The sequence below is a fragment of the Agelaius tricolor genome, unplaced genomic scaffold (assembly GCF_023055355.1).
Source record: "Agelaius tricolor isolate 1412-34295 unplaced genomic scaffold, bAgeTri1.0.p SCAF_8, whole genome shotgun sequence".
NCBI lineage: Eukaryota > Metazoa > Chordata > Aves > Passeriformes > Icteridae > Agelaius > Agelaius tricolor.
This window is the reverse complement of record NW_027269268.1, coordinates 37,539,119-37,551,706: the sequence shown is the minus strand read 5'-3', so window position 1 is coordinate 37,551,706 and position 12,588 is coordinate 37,539,119. Positions and strand designations below refer to the sequence as shown.

Genomic DNA, 12,588 nt, shown 5'->3' with positions numbered 1-12,588 from the left:
GAGAGTGGATGAGGCAAAGATCAGCCACATGGACATTACTGAAACCTCACTGTGGGAACTCCTTCCAGGACTCCAACAGCACATTCAAGGGATGCAGAGACTTGGGGCTTTCTCCACACAACCTGCTTCAGGCTACTTAAGGTCTAGTGGTCAGCTATCAGAGACATCTGGCCAGACACAGGAACAGTACAGCTGTATCCAGGTTAATTTATTTTGCTCCTCACCATTGCTAATTGGTGTGCCTGCAGGATTACCACTGGTAAGTCACTAGGTGGTACTCAGGCTCCTGAGTATCCCTGCACTATGTCCCATAGATGGATGACCAGGGATCCTGTAGCTTTTTGGACAGCAGATGTTTCTGTTTATAAAGAACACAAAGAAACTATGGAAGCTACTTCAAATTAATGCTAGTCTGTTCTGAACTCTCCAACCCGAGTCTGAACTTTTGTTGCTGACTATAATGTGAAAAAACAAACCCTTGGTGCCTGAATACTTGTTGCCTACAGATGTTTCACAGCAAAAACCCTAGCATCATTCTGCCCATATGGCTGTGGCTTTCTGTAGGTTTGGTACCAGTGCTATAGGGAACACTATTTGATGAATTTTCTTAGTTTCTTAGCTGTTTGTACCTGGGTACCAGGTTTGCGTGTTGCTACCAAATCCTTCACCATTTTGACCTCGGAGACCGACACTCCTCCAACCATAAAGATGATCAGAAGAGGATGATCACCAGGGTGAGGGCGATTCACCTGGAAAATGAAGAAAAGCATTAGTTGTACTCACTTCATCTAGGTCCAAACCTATGGATTATCAGTGATCAGCTCCCTAGTGGAAGACCAAAGAGGTGTGGCTAGAGGAATACCAAAGAGGAAGCTCAGAAAGGAATATTCACGGAATGCTGTAGCAGCTGAGAGAGAAATCAATGGGGAAGATGCCCAGTTAGAACTAATTAGCTGTTTCCAGGGAAATAAAGTCTCCATGGATTCCCCTGAAACCTACAGGAGTTTCTCCTGAAGTCTGTGGGTTTCTCCCTCCATTCCTTCTTCATTAGTTTCTTCCCTTTCTCAGAGAGGGAGGAGAGTACTTGGGTGGATGTTTACTTTGGATACACATACACAGGAGACTTTAGGGAATGAGGGGTAAATTACTACCCAGCAGAAGCAAAGAGTCCAGCCCAAACATGCTAGAATCCCTGCCTGAGGTCAACATGGAAAAGAATTTTATGCAATGTGTTTTCACCGGTGCAGTGAATAATCTTTTACAATTCATCCAATAAAAATAAATAAGGTACATTATAGTATAAAATCAGTTTACAGCTAGTTTCAATTCAGAGTTTTCCATGCTTCTATGACTACCTTGTAACTAATATAGAGGACCTTTAGCTCCAAGAAAATACTTGTTTCATTTTTCCTCAATTATCTTTAAAATGGCACAAATATCCCACTTCAGTTAAGACCTCATAATTAAGTTTAAATGTAAAAGTGATGCTTTAATTAATTTCAAATGTGTGTTTTAATTTTAAACGTGAAGGTGATGCTTTACATCAGTTTCCTCTTAGCCACTTCTAGAAGTTTGATAACTTTGCTGTTTCCTAGCAAACTGTTTTCTTCTTGAGAAAACACACTCCCCTGACACTACCTTGATCCAGTCTTTGGGAGGGATGTCAACAGATGCCATGCAATTGCTCTTGTCACATCACCCTGGAGCATGAAACACTCCAAATGTTCGGTTCTGAAAAGTGACAAAGTAGTTTAATTCCTTTTTAGACTCTCTGCCTCCTCTCCTTGTGTGGGTGTAGGCTTTTAACAGCATTCACTCCACAGAGTGAAATTGGTGTCAGCCCATGTTTGGGCAGAGCAGGGCTCCTTTGCTTTCCCCACCACAGCAGCTTGCTTTGATCCTTGTGGCTCCAGATCCTGGGGATACAGCTCCTCTTGTTTTCCTTATTGTGGCTTTCCTATATTTAGTCTTTTGGCACTTTTTCATCCTGCAGGTCTGTCAGGCTTTCTGCCTGGTAACCTTCAGCAAGGACCCTTCCTTTTGAAGCCAGCACAGGGAGATGCCATGTTCTCTCTCCAGGCTAGCTGGCTTTGATTACATGGGGCTGGTTCCCTGTTCAATGCTGCTCCCCAAGCAAGGAGCTCTTGAATTCCTGAGCCTTTGAAACTAGTAGAACTGCCTTAGACAGATGTATTAGTGAGCTGAGTATTTGCATACTGGCTTACTCTCTGACTTTGTTGATAGCATATATACTACAATTCCAGGGCACTGGAACAGGCCTGCCAGGAAAGTGGTCACAACACCTGCCTGGATAATACCCTTGGGCACATGGTGTGATACTTGGGAATGGTGTTGTGCAGGACCAGGAGCTGGACTCCATCATCCTTGTGGGTTCCTTCCAACTCAGAATATTCTGTGATTCTAGGATTCTATGATTCCTAAAATCTTTCCTAGCAAAAACAAACTCAGAATTAACATGCATGCAGAACATTGGGCATACAAAGGACACCCAGTATAAGAACTGGAAATCATGAGCTTTCAGGGTTATGCTAAAGAGAAAATGTCTTGACAAATCATTTCCTTCAATCAAAATAAACCTAGATCCAAACACATGGTGCCTATATAAAACTTACTGTTTTTCAGAAGACTAAAGTTCAAACCACAAATTCCAGAAATGCGTATTAAAAATGCTATTAGGCATGCAAACTCTAAATTAAATTAAAACAGAAATGAAAAGGGTCTTGGAATCTGTAATTTTGTTATGCTATGTGTAAGTGTTTTGAAGGAGGACAGTACTTTGGGTACAAAATATTTGGCTGTGTTAAGAATGCAAGTTTCTGCCAATTTATGTTTTTTTTCTTGTTTGATAATACAACCACCCAAGACTCTCTCTTTTGAAGAAACTGGCTGCATGTAGCTAAACACAACTCATTCCAGTGATAGAGAAGAAGAACTGAAATGGATTGCAACAAAAGCAGTGTGTATCTTCTGGGATCCTTCTATAGTTCAGTTGATTTGGGACATTTCCACTGCCTCTGAATTTACTGTGAAATCTGAATTTTGCCAAAATCCCTGAGAGAAATTCAATTCAAAATGCCATACATTAAAAAAAAAATCAGAGAGCTGTCTCAGACAATTAAAAGATTAACCAAAAACCCCTCAAAACCATTATGTTGACATGAACGAGCCCAAAGGAAGGGGGGATGGTGCCCTGAGCCAGCAGAGTGTCCCACTAGGACACCAGGGCCTTCTCCCCAGCTCTGACCTCACCACACAGGCTGTGCTCAGGATGCTGGTGGTCAGAGGGCTCTTTGCTCGTGCACATGTCTGTGTAGAAGAGAGAGGGAGGAGGAGGAGGTGGTAAAACAGGGTAGCAGTGGTCAGTAAAACTCTAAAACTGAAACAGGGTCAATAAAACTCTAAAACTGAAGCAGGAAGGCATTAGAGGACAGGTGTTTTCTCATGGCTCATGGCAGCTCAAAAAACACAGGGTTTTTTATGAGGAAAGTCAGCAAAAACAATTGTTATTGTTCTGCAACTCACCCAACAAAAACAGCAGGACTGATGATTCTGGTATTTGTGACCAACCAGAAACCAATTAATTTAGCTCAATAACTGGAAAAAGGAAAAATGTCAATCACCAGAAACTAGGCTCCTGTGTATGGCAGTGGGTATCAATGATAGCAAGGTCAGATGATCAGAAAACATGTCATCTAGAGCAGCAGTCAAAACAGGAGTCCTTGAAGCAGGGAGGTTTTTTCCCTTCAACATCCCTTAGCTTCAAAACAAACATATCTGCCAGACAAACAGCTTCTGGTTGAGAGATGTCTTTAAAAGTCTGTCCTGAACTAACACACCTGAGGCAATCACCAAAGTGTTTTTATGTGAGTTGGCATTTGTATTCAGGCATTGAGAAAGAAACAAAAATAAGGAAGCTCACAGAATAATTACTGTGCTGATGGTGTGATTGTGTCAGAAATACAGGCTGGTCAGACACTCATTCATGCAACAATTGAGCACATGCCAGCAAGCCAGGCTACAAACTAAGGGAGCAAGCATGGACACATATTTGTGAAGTATATGATGATGCCTATGAAATGTTTACCCTACACAAAGTTCACTTGCTCATCTCTTAAATATTCCTCATAGTAGAATATTTGTCTTAACAGGAAAGATGCAGGTACATACTGCCATAACTACTTAGGTCTCTCTCTCTCTCTTTTATGCACACACACACACACACACACACACCCCCACCCCTTCTAAAAGGACAGAGTAGTCCTCAAACTAGTTAAAGGTGGCAATGTCTCCATCTAACCATTTAGGCCTTCTGAAGTCCTTATATTCTTATTTTTTCCATTTAAAGAATAACCTATATTTGTGCTTAAAAATTCTGCAATAAACAAATACAATGAAATCAATAGAATTGTGAAAATTACTGGTAAATGAAACCAATTAATTAAAAAATAAATAAAAATTTTAAATAAATTTTAAATTAAATAAAAAATTTAAATAAACCAAGTAATTAAAAAATTACTTGGGTGTAACAGCCTGGTTACTTTGTTTGATAGTGGAATGTGTTTTTAACTGTACTATTTTTGGAGTGTTGGCATAAGTTTTTCAGTTCTGACATAAGAATGGAGATATGTTGGGTCACTTTTTCTATATGTATCCTCTGTTGTCTTAGGGCTTTATTATTAGCTTTGAAGAACTGAGAATTTCAATTTAGGAACCTAACTGAATGTATCTTGGAAATCTATTTCAACTGTGGAAACAGATTTCTGAAAACAAGCACTGGATTTTAGGCTTACTTGATTATGTGCTCAATACTAGCTTTCTTTGAAACAACAGAAAAATAACTTGGTTATTCTGATACTGGGTTCTAGAATAGTACCAACACAACAGTCAAAATTATTTTTGTCACCTGACTTTAAATGCAGGTCTAGCAGGAATTTTCACAAAGGAAAAAAATTAAAATTCTATTACCATAGAATCACAGAATCAAATTGGAAGGAGCCTTGTAGCTCATCTAGTTCACCTCCCTGCCCAAAGCATGGCCAACTTCAAAATTGTATCAGGTTGCTCAGGGCTTTGTTTGGCCAACATTTGAATAACTCAGAGAGGGAGAATTCTCTGGACTTAATCACTCCTTCTGTTAGAATTTTTTTCCTTTATTCAACTGGAATTTCCCTTGCTGCAACTTGTGTCCACTGCCTCACACAGTTTGCTGATGTCTCTTCTGTGTGGAGGGGTGGTGGTGGTAAAACTAAAGGAAAAACACTGGGCACAATGTTAAAATGTACTGTACTCATAACCATACTACTGATGTGGTTTGGTGTGAATTTAGGATTGCTTTCAATGGAGAATTCAGGATGTGCAGTAAAACAAGGCTGAATGTACAACATGCTGGCTAGTCCACACTTCAACTCTGTAAATATTTAGCAGACACTTAGCATGAGCTAATTTGTAAGGCAGAGTAAATTCTTGTAGAATGACTGTCTTAAAACATGCTAAGAGGATCCACAAAGAAATTTCTAACTTACAGGCTTCCTTCCTTCCCCTATGGTACAAGTTGAAGCATATCAAATTATAGAAAAGGTATTGAATTTGGAGCTCCTCCTTCACCCCCTGTGAGAGCAGATCGTTCATACTTACTTCTCTCCTATCTCAAGGCTGCTGAGTGTCCTTAAAGTCCTTTGATGAGGTGCCATGTGGAATGCCTTTTGGAATGCCAGGTAGGTAATAGCAACTGACACTCACTTATCAATTTGTTTGTTGGGTGTCTCTGAAGAGCTCTAAAAGCCACCTGAGTCAGGACTTCCCTTTAGCAAAACCACATTGCCTTTTCCCATATATATCATACTTATTTTGGTGTCCACCATGACCCTTATTTAGATGTTCAGTCTGCTCCATTCCTCTTTTTTTGTTCAGCAGGTGCTATCTGTCTGCACTGTACCTGAAATGTGATGCTTCAAGCTATTCCCAGCTCCCCTTCAAGAATTTAACTCCCCTAACCTTATCTCCTTAAATTCTGCTGAGCAGTGTAATAAAGTCAGCTACTGCTGCATGATGCTCTGACCTCAGGAAAATCTTACAGATGAGCTTGGGAAGGCTGGTTTACCTTCATGAACATGCTGAATCCAGTTTTAAGGAGATCAGCGAGGCCTGATGAAATGTGCTCAATATCAACAGGATCGGGCCGATCGGGATTACAGACCTCTTCCACCACCTGCTTCAGCAGAGGTTTGTAAGAAGCCTGCACAAAGAGAACAATGCATTGTGAGCAAACCTGTTTAGACTCAGTGCAACCATGATTTGAAATATTTTATTTCTGTTAAAGGTTACAGAAATAATTATCCCACAAATCAAAGCAGTCAGAGAGGTTGTGACCTTGACTGCAGATGGTGTGCACCAGCACATCAGACTGAAAGGATTGAAAGGGAGCCACACATTTACTCTGCCCCATGTGTATAATATCAGTAAAGAGGGACAAGGAAGAAAGGGGGGGACCTTTACTTTCTCTAGAATCTTTCTGGAGGTAATACAGAAATGGATAGCCATACAGAAGGTGTACAGAGGCACTGCTGCCCATTGTGCACCCAGATCTCATTCCCTTTCTAATGATTTTACAAACCCTAAACAGGGACATTTTTTTTTAATTGACCACTCCTACCTTATTCCAAGTGTCATGTCCCCACTAATGTCTGGATACCAGCAGGGAAGGGAAGAGACCAACCTGCCTGTTTGTCTCTCATGGGAGAGCACAGCTCAGGAGTCCCTGTTAGTCCTTTAGCTTCTATGGCCATGGCACTCCACATAATACTTCCACCTGTGGAAGACTTCTGAACAACAGGCCAAACAACCCCACCATTACCATGAATGTCAGAGCTTCTGAGAACTTAGGGGCTAGGAGAAGTGGAAAATGTAAAGGTACAAATGGTCAACATGCTGGAAGGTCTACTCCAAAAGGATCAACCTTGTATCCTCTCCAGGATCCACAAACCCTGTCTGAAAATGAAGTAGTAGCCCAATAATCTCCACATTCCAATACCAAGGTTTAAACCACTCTGACATGCTGAAAAAAAATTTAAGGTAAAACTTTTAGGAACCAATGGAAAGATGTTTAATGAAAATTCAAGCTTGATTTACAGATGGAGCTTTGTTTTACTGCTTTTAATTTTGTGTAAACTGCAACACAACCACGATCATTTCAGAAAGTGCAACCATCTTAGAAAATGAGCAGCTTAAAATTAGCACACTTATTTGATTTTGGGACTACCCTAGGTATACATCATGCCTTAGATTACTTAGGGAAATCAAGTGCAACATCATTAATTTTGCAAAGATGGTATCTACAAGAGACATATTGCAAGAAAATAGTAAAAATTGATGGAAAATAAAACACAATCCACTTGGCTTGAAACTAAAATTTTCTGGAGTCATTAAAGAAATGTTTTTCATCCAACACTTTAGAGTGAGAAACAAAGCTTACAGTTTTTTTTAATACAATGCTGTCAACAAAGATTTATACAACTCATCTAGTTCTTCTCACAACATGTGCATAATTTTTAGTTGAGCCAACAAAGCAAATTACAGCAGACACGAGCTGCGGGATCTTCTAGAACATGTCAAGATTTCTGTCAAATCTAGTCACGCAATAAACAACTATTTGAAAATACACATGCAGGCATGAAGTCCTATTTATAAAAATCTGTTTAATATCTTCATAGATGAGGAACAGAAAAACATTAGGAATGAAATATTTTTGGAGCAGAGATCAAATCACAGTTTAACAGAGAGGCTTACTCTACAAAATTAAAGGAAAAACATCATCTGACTGAAATGAAAAATATCATTCAGACAAAACTATCTACTCAAAAGATGTCAAAAATTAGCTATGATTTTGCATTTCTGAATTTTCAGAACCAAAACTCAGTGCCCTTCAAAACAACCCAGTCACACTACACAGATACTAAAATACAGATAGTACAATCCCCTAACTTTTTAAAGTATAATGGTTCCAAATATTTTAAAAAATCTTTTATGACTTGAAATTAATCTACTATATTTGTAGGGTTTTTTTTCCATACAACCCCCAAAACATGCATTGGTTTCTATCTCATATAATGAAACTTGGACCAACTTTAAATTTTGGCAGGCACAAATTTGTTTAAAATTGCTGTTAAAAACCTCAATAGCTATGGGACACACCCCATATGAGATTATAAAGGGAAGAAGAGAGAGAAACAGAGAGACAAAGAGAGAGAATGAGGAAAGGAGAGGGGGGGATGGAAGAAGGAATGGAGGATGGGAAGGAGGAAGGCAGAAATATACCTAGATCAAGATGAAGGTAGTTTCAGTAACAGGCAAAATTCTGTTCTTGCATGGTCACTACATGAACTAATTTGACAACCTGATGAAAACATTTATCATTTTATGTAAGACATACAAACTACAATGCTACAAAAAGTCCTTCTAAGAGGCTATCCAATTCCCAGGTTCTTATCCATAGAAACCTTTTTATGAGTCTTATGAAGAAAAGGAGGCTTCCCAGCTTTTAACAGACAAAGTGAAAAAGTATGTAGAGGCTAAACCCACTCCCATAGCACTAAGGAGCTTTGGCAATGAGTGTGGTCACAGGACAGGCACTACTTCTTCTGAGGAGCTGAACTGATTGCACACAACCCCTGCCAGCCAAAAGCTCTCTCATTTCCAGAGAGCTGTAACTATCATGGACAATCACATACTGCCTGCTTATTTCTTCTATTATAAATCTCCTGGACTTCCCTCAGCAGAAAGTTTGTCCTACTCAAGCAACTAGATCCCTTGCATGGCTAGATTAAGGGGATGCAAGGTGTTAATATATCCCTTGCTGTGTTCCAGCACTTATCCCTAAGCAAGCAAAGTGGATTATATCCAAAGGACATACTGATGCTAATTACACTTCCAGGAAACTTTCCTTATCATCTCAATGCCCATGCACTGAACTGTATTAAATGTTTAACAATTTTCCCCATTTTGGACACCAGACTGGTTCAAACTGCTAGAAGACTTCAGGAACAGGTTTTCTTCATCTTAGAAAATTCCAGTGACATTTTGCAACAGTCATGTTCTTACAAAGCAATGCTTAATTTAAACTACATCCCTTTGGTGCTGGTCTGCAGCACCATTAGAAGTTTGGAAGGATTTTTTAATGGCTCAAGGCTAGAATCATGTTTTATGATCCTTCTCTAAATCACTACTTTCTGCTGTAGAACTCTATTTTTAACTGGGAAAGTTCTTCAGGAGACACAGAGAGAAGGAAAACCACTGTCTATTAGTCCTGATGACCGAAAGCAGTATTGTAGATCATCTGTTCCTATTTGAGAAACAGAAGCTGCTTTTGTGACCTATTTACAAACAGGTTTGTCCTTCATGCTTACAGGAGGACAAATACAAGAAGAATGTAGCTGCAGTATGGGTGCAGACATCCTGCTTCACTCTGCCTTGAGCAGTCTAAGTTGAGAGCCATCTTGACCTAGCCCTGCCTTTCACAGGCATTCATGTCATTCCACAGTGCTGCAGAGCAAAGCCCAAATTTCTTCCTCAGAGCTGACATTGATATGCATATGCCTGAACCTGGACAAAGGATTTGAGGAAATTATTGATGGCTGGGTCAATTATAAAATCTACGCTTAAATATCTTCTTCATGGGCAGAATGTGTACAGGACCAGCACATCAACAAAATTAGTGCTGTAATTTTGAGGGCAGGCTAGAGAAATAACAAACACAGGGAAAGACAGCTACACTTGCCTGGTGGGTGTTGCTGCCTGGATTATGTATGGAATGGAATTGTTTCATGTGCAGTCGGACCCTGGCAATATCCCTGAGGGACCGGAAGATACCGTCCACGGCATCTGTGGCTTTCTGAGATGTCAGGTTCAGTGACGAGTCACAGCCTAAAGAAATAAAGAAACACACAGCTGAGTGAGTGAAAAATGTTCATGTGTTTTGATAATAAACAGTAGGAAAAGGGTAACTGGGAGGAAATTTTAAATTATTTTTATTGTATTATATTCTGGAAACTCGGGGGAGTTAGGCAGCATGTCCTCAGCATGGCACAAGTCTCTTCAGGTAAGCAAGAAGGCAAAAATTCTGGACAGCAGGTAAAATGAAGAGTGTCCCTCTTTGTAACCTCAATCACACAGCATTTTCATCAGCACAGAGGACGTTTTGCTCTTCACAGCCAACAGAAAGTTCCATGCTAGCGGACCCCAAAGAAGAGCGCCCTGTTATGTGGGATGGAACCAGCTGGTTTGCTGGTCTGCTTGGGTAAACAGCCATGAAGAAGGGAACTGCTCCTCCCTGGCCAGCAGCCTGCTCACTCCAAATACATTTCCTACCTTTGTGACAAGAAAAATGGAGGAGTCTGTGCTAAATACAGCAGAAAAGTCAGACAGACTTTGGAAAGAGCTGCATTATCACAAAAAAGCTCCTGTCCCTCAAAGTGGCAGAGTTATTACCTCTAAAGTATTTTTCCAAAGCACTTCTTCTAAGATATAATGCTTATCTTCCACTAAGGCTAAATTCCAATTACAGGACCACCTAAAATGTCCCTCTGGGTGGCCAGACAGGGCCTTGGAAAAAAGAACATCTTAGTCTGGGCCCCATCCCCCTCCCCATACGACCTATATTGCACAGAAGAATTGAAATAAATGCTTTCTTGACTCCAGTGCTGATGAGAATTAGCCAAGCGAGAGGTAAGTGGGTCACCTGATATTTTTATTGCCTCGTCAACACAGTTCTACTCCTCTTGACATCTCTGCCTGCCTCTCTGCTTGCTTGACTCTTCATCTTTGTGGCAGAAAATCCATCATAAAATAACTCTTCTTGCCACATGCTCACACCAACACACTCCCTCCTGCTTATTGCTGTTGTCCTCTCCAGGGATGCTGCTGTAGTGGGTTCTGAGTCCATCCTCCAGTTCAGAAACCAATCCTGCACCAGCAAACCTCTATGTCTATGCAGAATCCTGCTGAGAGGACAAGGTCTCCCTGCAGGTCCAGCTTGCACTGTGCTGCACCCTGGGAGCCTGGCACTGAAAACAGGCATCCAGACTGTCAAGAAGGCACCTGGATTTTGGGGTAGGAGATCCCTGAACAAACTTTCTCTGCAACTGACAAAGGACAGAATCCTTATGTACTTAAAAAAATCAATAAATAGGTGGTAAGTTCAAAATGTACAGGGAATATTTGACATTGAATCTGAATTACTTTCATACCTTCGTGTTCCACACAGTAAAAACTATACACAATATAAACACATACACACACATACACTTCTAGAGCTCTGAAACTGTTCCTACATGATGGTGATTAGACACTGAGCTATCAGTTGTCTGAATATCGTTTGTTGAGGAGAGGTGTGGGAGCACTGGAGCACTGGGCTGTGCTCAGCTGTGCCTTCCAGCAAAACCAGAAGTGTATCAAGAGGAGCACTGGAGCATGGAGGGGCCAATGTCCATTTCCAGTGTCCAGGTCAGAGTGCTGTGCTGGACCCAGTTTGGGATCCCAAGGTGGCACTGGAAGATGAAGATTCAGTCTGGCTGTTTATGGCTGGCCTGACAGAGGGAAGAGAGGTGTACTTTCAAATTTCTCTAAAATTGTGACTTCCTTGGGACTTTCCATCAAGAAATATAATGTCTGAGGAACCAGGGATATCTATTTCCAGCCTGACATCCAGTACCTCTTTTTTTAATGTAAATGAAAAAATAAGTTTTCTTAACAATCCCTTATTGATGAAATCAAAATCTCTGAAGGCTTCTGTCTACCTGTTGCTCTAGGGTTATAGAGGGGAGCCAGGTTTCTTTCCAGCCTAGAGAACAACAGAAGCTTGTTTTTCCAAGTGGCAGGCAACTACTAATCACCTCCCATTCACACCTTCTCTGCAAATGGGGCTCTGCAGCATATGGAGAGCAGAACACAGTCCCTCTTTGCTCGCTTCAAGCTCCCAAGAAATCTGCCCCTTTTACAGCAGTGAAGAGGTGGAATACATTAGCTGCTGCACAGCTCATGTACTAATTAAAACAAAACTTCCTGTTACTGTTTTTTCTTGGGAAGTTAAATGCCATTTGGAGAGCATGCTGAATGAATTCTTTTGAATCCCAAGCTCTATTATACATGGGAAAAGGCATTTAAATAAAATTTTGGGATTTCCCGTTGGACTTGAAGAAGCCCAATTGTGGAGAAAAAGAAAATCACCACTAACCTGCAGAGGACTCAAGATTTTAAAGAACATAGTCTAGTTCTGCAGTGAAGAAAATGAGTCTGTTGGGAACTGCATTCAGTGCCTACCAGGATGAGACTTATGAACTTTTTCATGAGACAAAGTACATCTCCTCTTAAGCAACACATCTGCACACTATTTCCACAATTAATCCATTTTCACACGAAGTTTGAAAAAAGGAGAATGAATGGAGATGCTGTTTTCTGCAGTACTGAGTGACCCAGGAACCAAACAGGACCAGCTTTTCTACTGATTTCTGAAACTGGAAGGAAAATGCTTTGAGAAAAGGACATGGCACTGTGAACTCATAATAGAGATTCATA

At 40.6% G+C, this 12,588-nt stretch overlaps 1 protein-coding gene across 1 annotated transcript in view; it reads right to left on the bottom strand.

Moving 5' to 3' along the window:
* The window catches only part of SCFD2 (sec1 family domain containing 2), a 187,249-nt gene that overhangs the window by 4,949 nt on the left and 169,712 nt on the right, over positions 1-12,588 (bottom strand). The window contains exons 6-8 of the mRNA XM_071432385.1: positions 9,794-9,939; positions 6,122-6,256; positions 630-749 (exon numbers count right to left, since the gene is read on the bottom strand). Coding sequence (XP_071288486.1) covers positions 630-749; positions 6,122-6,256; positions 9,794-9,939 — 401 coding nt within the window. The remainder of the gene's footprint in view (positions 1-629; positions 750-6,121; positions 6,257-9,793; positions 9,940-12,588) is intronic.